General features: G+C 38.8%; 1 protein-coding gene across 1 annotated transcript in view; it reads left to right on the top strand.

Moving 5' to 3' along the window:
- LOC112572999 (gamma-tubulin complex component 6-like) overlaps window positions 1-13,169 on the top strand; it is a 32,491-nt gene that overhangs the window by 18,623 nt on the left and 699 nt on the right. Inside the window, exons 21-31 of the mRNA XM_025253031.1 lie at window positions 1,127-2,444; window positions 3,784-3,876; window positions 4,101-4,137; window positions 4,618-4,785; window positions 5,573-5,714; window positions 8,053-8,209; window positions 8,844-8,881; window positions 9,427-9,559; window positions 10,074-10,128; window positions 11,206-11,367; window positions 12,731-12,930. Of these exons, the coding sequence (XP_025108816.1) occupies window positions 1,127-2,444; window positions 3,784-3,876; window positions 4,101-4,137; window positions 4,618-4,785; window positions 5,573-5,714; window positions 8,053-8,209; window positions 8,844-8,881; window positions 9,427-9,559; window positions 10,074-10,128; window positions 11,206-11,367; window positions 12,731-12,930 (2,503 nt within the window). The remainder of the gene's footprint in view (window positions 1-1,126; window positions 2,445-3,783; window positions 3,877-4,100; window positions 4,138-4,617; window positions 4,786-5,572; window positions 5,715-8,052; window positions 8,210-8,843; window positions 8,882-9,426; window positions 9,560-10,073; window positions 10,129-11,205; window positions 11,368-12,730; window positions 12,931-13,169) is intronic.

Below are 13,169 nucleotides of genomic sequence, written 5' to 3'. Positions count from 1 at the left end.
GTTTTTCCCTTTTCTAGATAGTATATCATGATCATGCCTTCAGAATCCCCAAAAATAGAAGCAGTCATCTTGCCAGCCGACGCTGCCTGCTTGAATTTCTTCGAGGTTGGAGAACCACTGTGTTTCCACTGTTTGCTTTGAATCTTTGATTCAGGTTCAAAGTAATGAACCCAGGTTTCATCTTGAGTTACTAATCTGTGGTGGAAATTCTCAGGGTGAGCCTGGAAGCAAGTTATAAGTGTTATGGAAATGTCAGCAGTTTCCAGCTTTTGCTCTGGCTTCTGCATTCTTGGGACCCATCTTGCAGACAGCTTGCTCATCCCCAAGACCTCATTTAAAAGTGTGGACTGAACCACAATTAGTGCCTATGGACTTAGCTATCTGCTGGACAGCAAGATGTCTGTCATCCAAAACCATATGGTGAATGGCTTCAACTTGATCATCAGTGGCATCATACCTTTCCTTTACAAATACTTTATGACTACTTTGGCCTGTGTTTTGTTGAGTTTTAGGTCTGTTTCACTACCCTTCATCTTTGTAATGGCCTCATCCACACACAAATTAAAACAAATCTGTATTAGTTTTTCTAGTTCTATAAGAAGTGGTAGTGTGTTACCACAACAAAAATGTTCAGCTATGGCTCTTCTTTCTGGGTTAGACTTAGAACTTTTTGAACAACCCTCATATTGTATTTCTAGGTAACTAGCAGAATCAGGATGCTGTTCTTTTGGTGACACCAGCCAGTTGAGATATTGGTGGCAGAATTCAACATACAGTTCATTTTTTTCTTTTAAACTTTTGTTCTTCCTTGTATGTCCTGAGAATATTTTTTGTGAAGAACTGACAGGATTTGCTAATATGAACAATTCCAATACTGTTGTGATGTTCCCAGTCTTCTTGTTCTTTTTCAACCCCCAGTGGAGCATAGGGCCCCAGATGTTCCCATAGTTTAAACTAATATGGTATGCCCATAGTTTAAACTACTATGATGTTTTCGTAATTACTGGGACTGTTTCAGGCCTCCTCTTTCTCTACCCTTGGCATTATTACCTTGTTTGGACTTAAAAGTTTTGATCATCGTCTGATATGAGAATCTCATTATTGAATGTCCCTATTTTTTTTTCAGAGGCTACTAGCAAAAGATACTACTCCCCTTCCGCACTGGGCCAAAGGTAGTGCCAGTAGTATGGATACCATGACAAACCAGTGGGGGGTCCAAGAACAGGTACAGGAGAGAGACTGGTCATTGCCATCATGGGCAGAATGTGATAGTCCACCTGCTGTGCTTTTGTCACCAGATGTTGGGGATGTGGATGTTGTTGTGGATAGGAATGTTGGACCTGGTAGGAAAGCAGACCTGCCAGAACAACCACAGCAAGTTGAGCTGCCAGATGAAGCCAGTGGCGGCATTGCGTCTGCACATGACAGCGACGGTGGTGAGAGTCAGAGGCCAAGGATGCCTAAGGATGTGGAATTTACCTTGCAGCAGACTTATTCTTCAGAAAGAAGGGATGATCTGGCCAGAGGGGGTGAGTTATTGTCAACACAAGAACAAGAAGGAATTGTTGTGAAAGCTACAGATTCTGCAGATGGTCACATCAATGAGCATTACCAGTTAGAGGTCATGTCCAAACCCAGAGTGGAGGATGCTTCAAGCCATCTTTCTTCTAGAAGACTAAAGACACATGTCCACATGGTGCCTGGTATGTCGATCAACCAGGAAACTGAACAGAGGGAATCTCATCCACAAATTCACTGCTCTGACTATATCCAAGCTACCTCGGAGACATCAGCATCGGAAGAGGGTCGAACAATTGTAAAATTTGTTGAAGGACACTCAGCTTCTAAGGAGTCAGAAGGAGAGAAGAGTGTACTCATGCACATAAAAATGTCAGGTACTTTGAGTGCTACGACCGAAACAGAGGAGAAGGTGCTGAGATCTCAGATCCAACAAGTTCCTGGTTGTCATGCCAACATGCAGAACCAAGAAGAATTTCAGGCCATTCCAAAACTTCGTCACCACTCTGCTATGAACATTGCCACAGAAACAGAGTCAGCTGAGTGGAAGTTGAAGAGACCAAGCTTGTTTGGTCATGTTACCCAGCTGTCAAAGAGTGACTGCACCTTCCATGCCCCAAGACTGAAACGTCAGCTGGACAAACACGCTAACATAGAAACAGATTTCAGGGACTTTGCTATAAAACCCCACATCCGTATGCACAAGACAAGGTGTGCAACAGCAGAAAGTTCAGAGCAAGTTGAGCGACCCCAGATTCATATCAGCAAGGAAAGTCATGTTAGCAAGGAGTCAGAGTATGTAGATTTTGATGCACTCCGCCGCAAGCGTTTCCAATCACTGAATGTACATGGACATTCCTCAGATTCCACTGTGGAGAAGCTGATGTATGGAGACAGGTCACCTCCCACTTCAACTAACAATCGTGGTATGTAACTTTATATAGAAATGTGCATTTAGTCAACACTTCCATGCTGGGTATGCATCATTGAAAGGATGAATAGGGATCCATGAGTAAATGCATTAATGTCCTTGATCAAAAATCTTAACTGGTTTTTCAGGCTTAAAACAGTCATGCAAAAATGATTAACCCCAGACATTATTTGGTCTCAGAATTTTACCTTATAATGGTTAAGTATTAACTCTCACTATATAGCTCCCTCTTTGAAAAAAAATCTTGAACACTTCCCCCTCCTCCTCACTATAAAACGCCACTCAGTTTTTTTTCAAAACGTTACATTGACAGTTATTTAATTGCTTAAGAAATATTTTAAAATGATTAACAATTTATATAATTGCATTCAAGTGCACATTTTTGTTTTTAAATATTTGAGTAAAATGAAGAGAAATCAAATCAAAGGATTGTGTGGCTCACTTCCATTTTGCTAGTACCCGTGTACTTGTGGGCTGAAAGCAGCTCTTTGTTTTCGCTATTTGGTTGAGAAATACCCAATTTTGAGTCTGAAGCTGAAAGTTTCTAATTAGCGACTTAGTCCTTTGTTGTTTCTGATAAAAAGTAATAATAATAAGGAAGATGGAGATTTGTCTAAACTATACAATCACTAGTTGTGACTAAGAAACGTAAGCCAAACTTTTGTTTAGTTCTTATGATTGCTAGCGAATACTTAATTTCTGAAACAGAGCATTTTGTCATAATGTTTAGTGTGTCATCAGGGTTTTCAGATGCACCCTTCATCTAGCATTAAAATGCACAGATAGTTTCCTTTTGAAATACATTTGCATTTGATCAGCAAGTTTTTATAACACAACCAAAAACAAAGTAGCAGAGCACCCTAAATCAACCCCTATACCCCCATATAGTAAGAGTTATCCATAACACCATTATATCATTAAGCCCAAGTACTGTCAGGGATAACCGATCTTACATAAAATTCTGATAACCAAGTAAAACTCTGAGTTAAGTCAGGGAAGTTAAAACACCATGTGTCATGGAGAACAATTAAAATACAAAAGTATTTTGAATTAACAAAATTGCTCTTATGATTGCAAACAAAAGTATAATTCATTTCATCTTGTAAGTGATGTTAGAAAGAGCCTGCTATGGTCAGAAAATTATATTTTGTCCATCCTTTACATAAAAACCACACAGTGCCCTCAGCTGATTCCCTGAGCAGAACCTGGAGGTCATTCACATGAGTTACCTTAGAAGAGGAACATGAACATTTTACTGTTAACTAACATGTATAGTGCCTTGGTGGCTGAGGAAGGTGACATTCCGAATGAGCGTCTGATTTGGTCTTTGGTAGACATGATCCAGCTGGTACCATCCTTTACACTGAAAGACTTGGACTTGATGAAAGATGAAATGGACCACTTTAATGACAACTATGACCATTTGAGTAAGTAATAGTAATAATAAAAGTAGTATCTACATAGCACATTTCACCATATGGAGACAAGCTTAATATGCTTTACAAGATGTAAAGGGTAGTAGGTAGTGAGGAAAAGGGCAACACTGTCAGGCAAACATTCAAACACACATGCAGAGTGAAGATTGCCAGGGAAGATAGAGATAGTAACATTTATGGGAACATTTTACAATAAATCTTTATTTCCCTTGCAGAATGGGCAACACTTTCATTGTTGAAAAAGAAAACAGGGTAGAGAATGTCATGGCATATTAGAACTGACAGTTTAGACTGATAAGATAGGCCATGATAATTTTTTTAAAAAGTGACAATTGTTCCCTAAAACATTTTAGGTGATTAGAGGGAGTGAGGTGTTAGAGACCTCACTTTTCTTGGGGTCGGCATTATGTAAGTGCAGTAAACATCTTCTCTTTCTTGCTGCCTTACTCTCTCCAACCCTCTGTGGAGTCAGGTCCCCAACAGCTTGGTTGGCTGAGAAAAGTTTGCTGTGCTACATGGGTATTGAACTGGCATGCCTTTCAGTTCATATGTCAATGCTTTAACTACTTGGCTATCTGCTTCCCCTGTTCATTATACTGTGACATAGCAATTTTTAAGAGTGCTTTCTAAACAATGAGAAAACAATTCTCTGACATCCACATGTATTTTCAAGACTATGTCTTCACTAGTATCTTTCTAGTGATAAGTGTTTGTTTGATGCATCATTTCCAGATTCACCCCCCTTGTAGACCTGTTAGCTGGGGTACCTGGCATCATTCAAGGTATAACCTGGGATGGTGACAAGACGAGAAAGATTGGGAATGAAGATATTGAAATTGTGTCCTTTACACCGCTGTCTGTGCTGCTGAAACAGGCCCTGTCTACACCATTGTCTGTTCAGTGAGTTCCAAAGACACGATGAAAGTGCTTTTACTTATCTTGCTGGCAACTGAACTTGCTTCCTACTTTGCATTGTAACATTTTAATTCTGTGCCACACTCGTGCTACTGTCCCAACTTTGTGCATCAAGTCTTCTTTCATCCCTATCTCTCTCACCTTGACCTTTGTATATTTGCAGCTGTGTTGCTGAAATTTATTGCCAAAAAAGAAAAAAAAATGTACCTGCTTATATATAAAGGTTGAGTAGCTTAGAAAGTAAACTGATTTTACATTCTGGGTTCCATGAGGTTTGAAGCCTGTTGAAGCAGACCTTAAATACTTGTAATCTTTATGTTTATCCACTGTTTAAGGACTTTTATGACTTGGTAGGACCCAACTGTTTAATCAGGTGGTAAGAGAAGCTAATCAGTGTGAAGAAGCTTATAACAAATGTCCACTTTCTGTATTTAAACTTTGTAGACGATGCAGTTTACCTGCCTTAAACTGTATGGTCTGCCTCCACTACATACCATAAACCACACAGGCTATCTATCTATTCCTCTTCGTGCATCAGGTTGCACATAAGGCCTCAACCAGAGTCCGCCACTGATGTCGATCGGCTGAAACCCGCTCCAAGTGACCCCATGTCCAGCCCTTTCCTTTCATCTCCCTTTCCACCGTTCTTCTCCACACAGGCTACATGCCAAGAACTATGTAGGATTCTTATCATATTTTATGTGGGTTAAATGCTGTGAGCTATTTGAATTGCATTCTATGCTTCTAATGATGTTAATGTACATCTGTGCAGGGTTTCCCTTGTCAATGACATGGTAGTGAATTATTTCCTAGTGGATCAGAAAATTGAGAAGCATTTTGAAGCACTTCACAACTATTTGTTCATGGCAGATGGAGAGTTTGCTCAAAATCTCACAGACATTCTTCTTGAGAAGGTATTCTTTAGAAGGATAAATGTGTACAGTGTGTGTGTAAGAGAGAGAGAGTGTAAGAAAGAGCGAGTGAGAGAGAGTGTATGCACGAATTCCCAGTGAATATCCATAATAGAATGTATAATGATAATAAATGAAGGATTTGTATAACACATACTCACACTCATAAGAAGCATGCTCTTAACGCTTAAAACAAGAATGAGACATGGACAACATAGACAGCATACGAGGTGCAGAAGAGTAAACAATACTGACCACGCATAGAAGATAAACACAGAAAACGCAAAGAGGAATCAAGCAACAAGAACTGAGGGAAGACAGTGTAGAAAACAAAGGAGAAGAGTGACATGGTCCTGTTTCCTAGCTCTAAGCACCAGACTTGCTGCAGAATTCTGTACTTTCTGGAGTTTCTGAGTGAGGTACAGGGGCAGCCTGTAAGCAAAGAGTTGCAGCAATCAAGGCTAGAAAGAACAAATGCACAGACAAGTGTTGGTAGTGTGTGTACAAAGAATGTGACAGATGGCGCTGATCTTACGTAACTCACAATAGGCAGACAGCTGTAAGTTGTATTTGCTTATATTCAGGGTTATTCAGGTTACGAAAAATAAGCACAATGAGTTTTCTGTTGGCTATTCATGGATACTGTACTCTTATACTTTGTCATAGTCAGCTACTGATGTTAAAGTATAGTTGCGTATGAGTGTCACACATAACTAACCTATGTGGCATAGATTACAAAGAGTTTTGTTTCTTTGTTAACACTTAACTTTACCAAATAACCAGACTAATTGAAGCTTAGGGGAAACAACTGCTTTTAACTAAATGAATTACTGCCCCTGGTCAATGAGATTAGTGATCCTGGCTGCTATAGGTTCCACTGTATCCAGGTACATCCACCCCTGACCGCTAAATAAGGCTCTGTAAAAAGAGCTCACTAGTGTTTTCATTTGGGTTGGAGGAGACATTTACACTTGACAGTTGTCACACTCTTTAGCCTGCCTATCATGCAAGAGAAATTACACGGGACTCTTTTTTTCGCTTCGACTAAATCTCGTTCTCCGGCACGTGACCCTATGACGTGTGGTTTCCATAGTGAGAACCATGCCTCGAGAATGTGCTGCACCCGATTGCCATGAAAAGATGGGAAAAGAGTCAAAAGTTTCTTTTCATCACTTTCCTAAAGACAAGGTGATACAAAAGAAGAGTGGGTCATACCAATAGAAAGGCTCGATTCCAGTACAAAAATGCTTTTGGGAGCCCAAAGAGTGGGACGTAATATGCTCCAAGCCATCTTGATTGTATATTAGTTTGGATATCACTAATCCAACGCAAAATCTTCCCAATGACTACAGACACTTCATGTCAGAGACTGACGTCATAAGGAGACTGATGTCATAAGGAGACAAGTCTTATCTCGGGAAGCTATCGCAATTACCCGGCGGAAGGACACAACAGTCGATTTCACTGGATTTTTTTGATTTTTATAAACACCAGCAACCGAAATAGTGCTAATAAGTGGTAATTAAGTGAGAAACGAATCCTTTATTTCTCCTGTATTGCTCTCGTGCTCTGTAATTGTCACTAAATATATTTTTGAAATGTTTGACCATCGCCACAGCCTTATCACAAGCCTTGAGTAACCCTTTAAGGTGCAGGCAGTGGCTGCTAGCCTTTCTTTCCATCAGAATGTGGATGAAACAAATATGGCTTCTGTCTGTTGGCACCCAGGTATTTCCCTTTGGTGCATTTTGCGTCTGTAATCTCTTTGTTCATTCTGCTTTTCTGCACCTGGTCAGCCCTCTCTTGGCCTTCTTTCTCCGTGATATGGCCTCAGTTGCTGTTAAACCGCACTAACCCCCTCTTGGCCTTCTCTCGTCTTGATGTGGCCTAAGTTGTTAGCATGGCCTTAAACCACACTAGTGGTCATCCCTAGCACGCTATGGCATAACATTTCTGCAGGTTATATTTGTTGATCAGCTGGTGTGGTTCTAACATTGGGGTTGTCTGGTAAAGTTAATGAAGAAATGAGAATTTCCTTGTAAATTCTTTTTCTTCAATACCAGATGACCCAGTGCAAATACCTTCCTAACCTTTCCCATCTTCATGGAAAGGTGATGAAAAGACTGCTGAGCTCTTTTTTGTTTTAAATTTACAGTGCCCTGTGTAGCATTTGAGAGCATGTGCATCTGGTACAATAGAGCCCCTAGCAATGAAGATGGCTAACCTAACAGAGCAGTAATTAGTTTGGTTAAAGAGCAGTTGTAGCCACTAGGCTCCTAAATAGTTGGGCCATTTAGTATTGAAAAAAAGAAATTAACAAGGAAAATTTCGTTTCTCTTAGTTATCCTGCACTCAATTGCCTAAGGAAGTCCTCTCACCTGTATTTCTCAACTCGGCTCTCAACAAGTCACTGCAGTTGTCATGTTCAGGAAACCAGCAGTATGCTGATGCGTTGAGCTTTTCTCTGCGATATGTACCACAATTTTTCAGGCCAAATGGTGGGTAATGTTTGTTGGAATAACATGCTGTTGGTAATTTTGCAACTGTTGACAAACACCTGGAACCTCGATTATCTGGTCTTCAATAAACCCTGCATTCGGTTATCTGGAATTGTCTAAAAATAGGAAAAAACCCCAAAAAACTGCTGCACATTGTAAGACCACCAAGCAAAGTAAAGTGTTGGATGGCTGGAAGAAAGCGACAATGATGTCATTGAAGATGAACCTTCAGAGAAGAAAGTTTTGCTTGCAGAAGTGCTAAATTGTGCCGAAACATTGCTAGACTTTCTTGAGTAGGCAGCAAATTCAAATTTTAGTGACTTTCTAACACTTTGCAAACTCCGCATGTCAATAAAATTTAAGCACTGCGAGAACCCAAAGCATTGTCTCCTGTCTGATTTTGTTAAGGTAAACTTCATAAACAACACAAGAAAGGTAAGAATTTCACTGTACAGCAACTATTCTGGCATTTGCAAATTTTTAGAATTATTGTTTATTATCCATGATTTCTGATTATCCGGATGATGGGCGCCATCATGAAAACGAATAATTGAGGTTCCACTGTATATGTGTATATAGGTTTATAAACTGTTCATAAACAGATATTAAATTATTGTAGCTTTACTGTTCACAGCTCATGACACCCTGGATTGCTTGGAGCTCAGATATAAGGTAGGTTAACAGCATTTATATTCCATTTTATATTATGTTCGACATATTTGTTACTATTTTATGATCTTCTTCAGCACAATAAGTTTGCCTTTAGCTGAGATATTGCACTTTATAAATTCTCACTTATTAATATTATTAACAACCTTTTCCATAATGCTAGTCCTTTTTCACATCCATCCTTTTGCAATATCATGTTACTTACAGCTTTTGTTCTCGTTATTTGGTTTCTCTTTGTATTTTCTGTATTTGATTTTATTCTTCGTTTTAGTAGGTTGTTTATTCTTTTATAGTTATTATTTATATTTTATTTATAGTTATTTATATGTTATTTGTTTGTATTCGTGTCCCATGTATATTTCGTTCTTGTTTTTAAGCGCTAAGAGCATGCTCCATAGGAGTATGAGTATGCGCTTTACAAATTTTGCAATTATTATTATTATTTGGCTAGATATTCGCACATCTAATTAATCCACACTTAGAAGCACATGCTTCAGATATATATTGTAGTGTAACACCCTTGAGATAGTTGTCTGGTGGTTATCCAGGTGAGCTGGCCAGTGAATGTTGTGCTCACAGAAGCAAGCATGGAGTGCTATGGGCGAATATTCTCATTCATGCTGCAGTTGAGGCGTGTGGCCTGGACACTCAAAGATTGCTGGTACAAACTTAAAAGAGATGGTAAATTTCACAGCCTTAATGGATTTACTAAAAGTACTGTAAAGGATGATAAATTTCTAGGTTTTGCTTTGTGTACAGAGTGTATTTTGGATTTCCAGGATCTGAAGAATTATTTTTCATGCTTACAAGAATGCTTGAATATAAAACTTCTAATTCAACTTTTCTGGAAAAAGTTAGTTGAAGTTTTATGCCATTTCAGCAACTGAAGGCTATCTTATGGCGAAGTTCTAGAAAAGGAAAAGGCAAGTTTTGTACTTACTGATATTGTCTGGAACATTGAACAGTGTGATTAACAGTAAGGTTTTGAAGTGATCTTTGTATAAAATCACATATATATTGTTATTGTGTTTCTATCAAGTTTTTGTAATAAAACATAGCCATGCATATTTGTTTTGTCAGCCTTTGGCAATTTGTTAAATTGCATGACTATATTTTATTACAAAACTTGATGTAATAGTATTACATAGTCACGTGCATTTGTGTTTTCAACATTGGCTAACCATGTCTGTCACAGCCATAGTGAAGAAAGCCAAGGACTCGTCTCAGTTTAGGAAGCTTCAGTTGCATAGGTACTATACTTCTTATGTGCATGTGTATTTGTGCAAGGCACATCCTTATGTGTGTAATAATAATAATAGCAATATATAGTGATTTTACCCAACCATTGAAAGTGCCTGAAGGCACTTTATGAATCAAACACAAAGATCAAGAATGATATTCAGTTAGAGTGCATCATTCTAAGGCTGTATGTGCTGTGTACAAGGAATCTCATCCCTGTGTCATGGGTGGATACACGAACATGAAACAGCCAACAACACATTTTAGTACCAAGACTCCGGCTCTGTGAAGTGAAAAACCAGAGTTGTTGTTTAGCGAGATGTTGCCATTTTCATATTCCAAAATGTTAATGACTCTGTAGTTTAGATTTACAACTGGGACAGTCTGTTATTTCGTCTGCAAGAGTAAATAAATAAATACTTGGGAGATTATTGGCCATAAAGAAACTAGCTGGTCCTATGGCCATCATGCAGAGAAAAAAGACCACTCTGTTAAATGCAAGAACACATGGCTGACACACTTAAGGTCCATCTGCTGGCGATGTGTAGAAATTCGAGGAATTCGGAGAGGAAAAACATTTGAGGATGACGAGAAGAATCACAAGCAGTGAGCAGAAAACCACAACACACAAAAACACAGAAAGCTGGCCACCTCAAGCCATCAGGACAAAGGGATATCGATGAATAATATTATATCAAATATTTTAGTTGTGTGTGTTCATGTGTGCCCTCAGAGATTGAAATTTGGTTAAGTAGGAGTTAAGCAGTAATGCAAAATAGGGTTAGTAGCTATGGGTGGAAAAAACTTATTTGTTCATTCAGTATTTCAGTAGGACGGTTTTAAGTTTCAGTTTTAATTTGCTAAAAGAGTACAGAATTGAGCATTTGTTTTGGGTGTAAACTTTTGTTCCAGATTTTTGTGAATTAACAGACAAGCAAAAAATACCCCTACCTGTTTATACTTAAGATAAATATAGCTTGGGGGAGTGAGCATGTTGGTTGGTGGGGCATGTGTGTATGCACATTGATGAGTATCAGTTGCAAGGGACATAAAAAAGAAAATAAGAAGCTGTTCATCTATTGTACCAGACAGGAGATGCAGCACTTTGTGCGCGTGATGCAGGGTTATATGGCCAACCAGATCATCTTGGTAACCTGGCAGGAACTGCAACAGGCCCTAGATGTTGATGTGCACAGTTTGGATGATTTATTGCGTGTCCACAGTGAATATCTCCATAAAGCTCTTTTCAGGTTTGTTTCCGACGTAATGAAAAGTTGCCTCCATAGCCTTACTAAAATTACACTGTCTCTAATGAACAAAATCAAGGGTCCTTCATGGGTTGAACTTACGTCGCGGTTCTTCATGTAACTATACGTGGAGGTTGAAGACCAGAGACAGCAGATAACATTTGGGTCAGAGTAAAGATAAGCAAAAACTTTAGATTAAATTACAGCTTAAAAGTTTATAACAGTTGGCTTTTTAAGAGTTCTTCATTCGGTCTGTGTTACTTGAACAAAATTCCCTGACCAGTTTTTTCACTACTCAATGTAACCATGTTTGTAAACTTTTCAATAAATACTTTATATTAAATATTTTATACTTACATATTAATAAAAGCGATGAAATATGATATAGATAGAATAATAAAATAAAATATGTTGAGTAACATTCACCTCAAAACAAAGTTTTCAAATATAAAACAAAGTGGCAAAGAGTACTGAAGACTCCTACACTTTGCTGGCTGATAGTTGAAAGAATCTGCTTACATGAATTGTCCAAAATGTTTACTTGAAAAAAAAAGGGGGCCACACTAAAAGCATGTATTTAAGGTCCATTATTCAGTTCCTGTTTATCATTAACCCTCCCCCTTTTCATCTTCGGAGAGGAACTGCCCACCTTAAACATCTTTCTCCTCTAACCTCTACATTCACCTACTTAGTAAAATTTTAAAGTCTTCATTGCTTTAGCCCAGGGATGCCCAACCTATGGCCCGCGGGCCATATTCGGCTCGCGACGCGGTGCCATCCGGCCCGCGAAACTCCCCACAGTTCGGCACTCTGTCTCCCAATCTTTTTTCGATGTTTCGATTCAGTGCTCCGAATGATGAGGCCGGACATTCATTTTTCGGGTATTCAAATATCCACTAGTTACATATATTTTTGTTGAAGTGGCTTTAAGTGTCCGATGGATGTTGTTCAGAAAACATTAATCAGTAGTAGTTAGAAACAGATTTCCTGGCATTTTCCATACAATTTTTAATGGACTCAGTTTTCTCAATGGACTGCAATTTTGGGGAGAGATTTCAGACTCTAATTTCAGCCAAAAATATTTAAAGTTTTGAGGATGCAGGTTGTCCCGTTAATATGCTGGGAAGCAGAGAGCAACGACATCCACACAGTAAGGTCTGTACATTAGCCTCTTGCATGATGCAGCATACTTCTCCGTTTGAATGGACCTAACTGTAAAGGTTTGGGAAGGCAAGGCTTTAAGAGTGCTCTGCCCTTACAAAATTTGGCCCTAGACACAAGGACTCAACACCCCCCTCTCCTATAACCTTAAGATATTGGGAAAGTTTTGACCTTTAGTGAGCTGGCTTTCTTGGACATTTTTCAGGTGCCTGCTCAATAATAAAGCTGCTCCAATTATGAAAATCATACAAGATATCTTCTGCCTGATTCTTAAGTTCTGCTCCCAGCTCACAACTTCATCTTGGGAACATAGCCCAGCCACAAAGGAAGTCATTCATCCAAACTATTCTGCCATGGTTACCTCCTACAATGCCTTCAAGGAATACTTTGCATTTCTTTTCAAAGGTAGGTAATCTACTTGTTAACAATTTCTAGCATCATGCATGTTATCAGCTGCTCATATATGCATCGCCTTTTGCAAATTTATATTCCTAGATGTGTGTATATATCAGGGATTATAAGTTTCTGTAAATTGCCAAACTATATTACCATCCAGGTTTCATATTTTATTAATAAGGAATTCTGGCTTGTTTCTAAGAGCAGTGACTAAGATTTCCTAGAAACCTGTTTACAGCATGCGAGTA

The sequence above is a fragment of the Pomacea canaliculata genome, linkage group LG9 (assembly GCF_003073045.1).
Source record: "Pomacea canaliculata isolate SZHN2017 linkage group LG9, ASM307304v1, whole genome shotgun sequence".
NCBI classification, from domain to species: Eukaryota; Metazoa; Mollusca; class Gastropoda; order Architaenioglossa; family Ampullariidae; genus Pomacea; species Pomacea canaliculata.
Note: the sequence above shows the minus strand (reverse complement) of the source record. Positions and strands in the feature narration are given on the sequence as shown.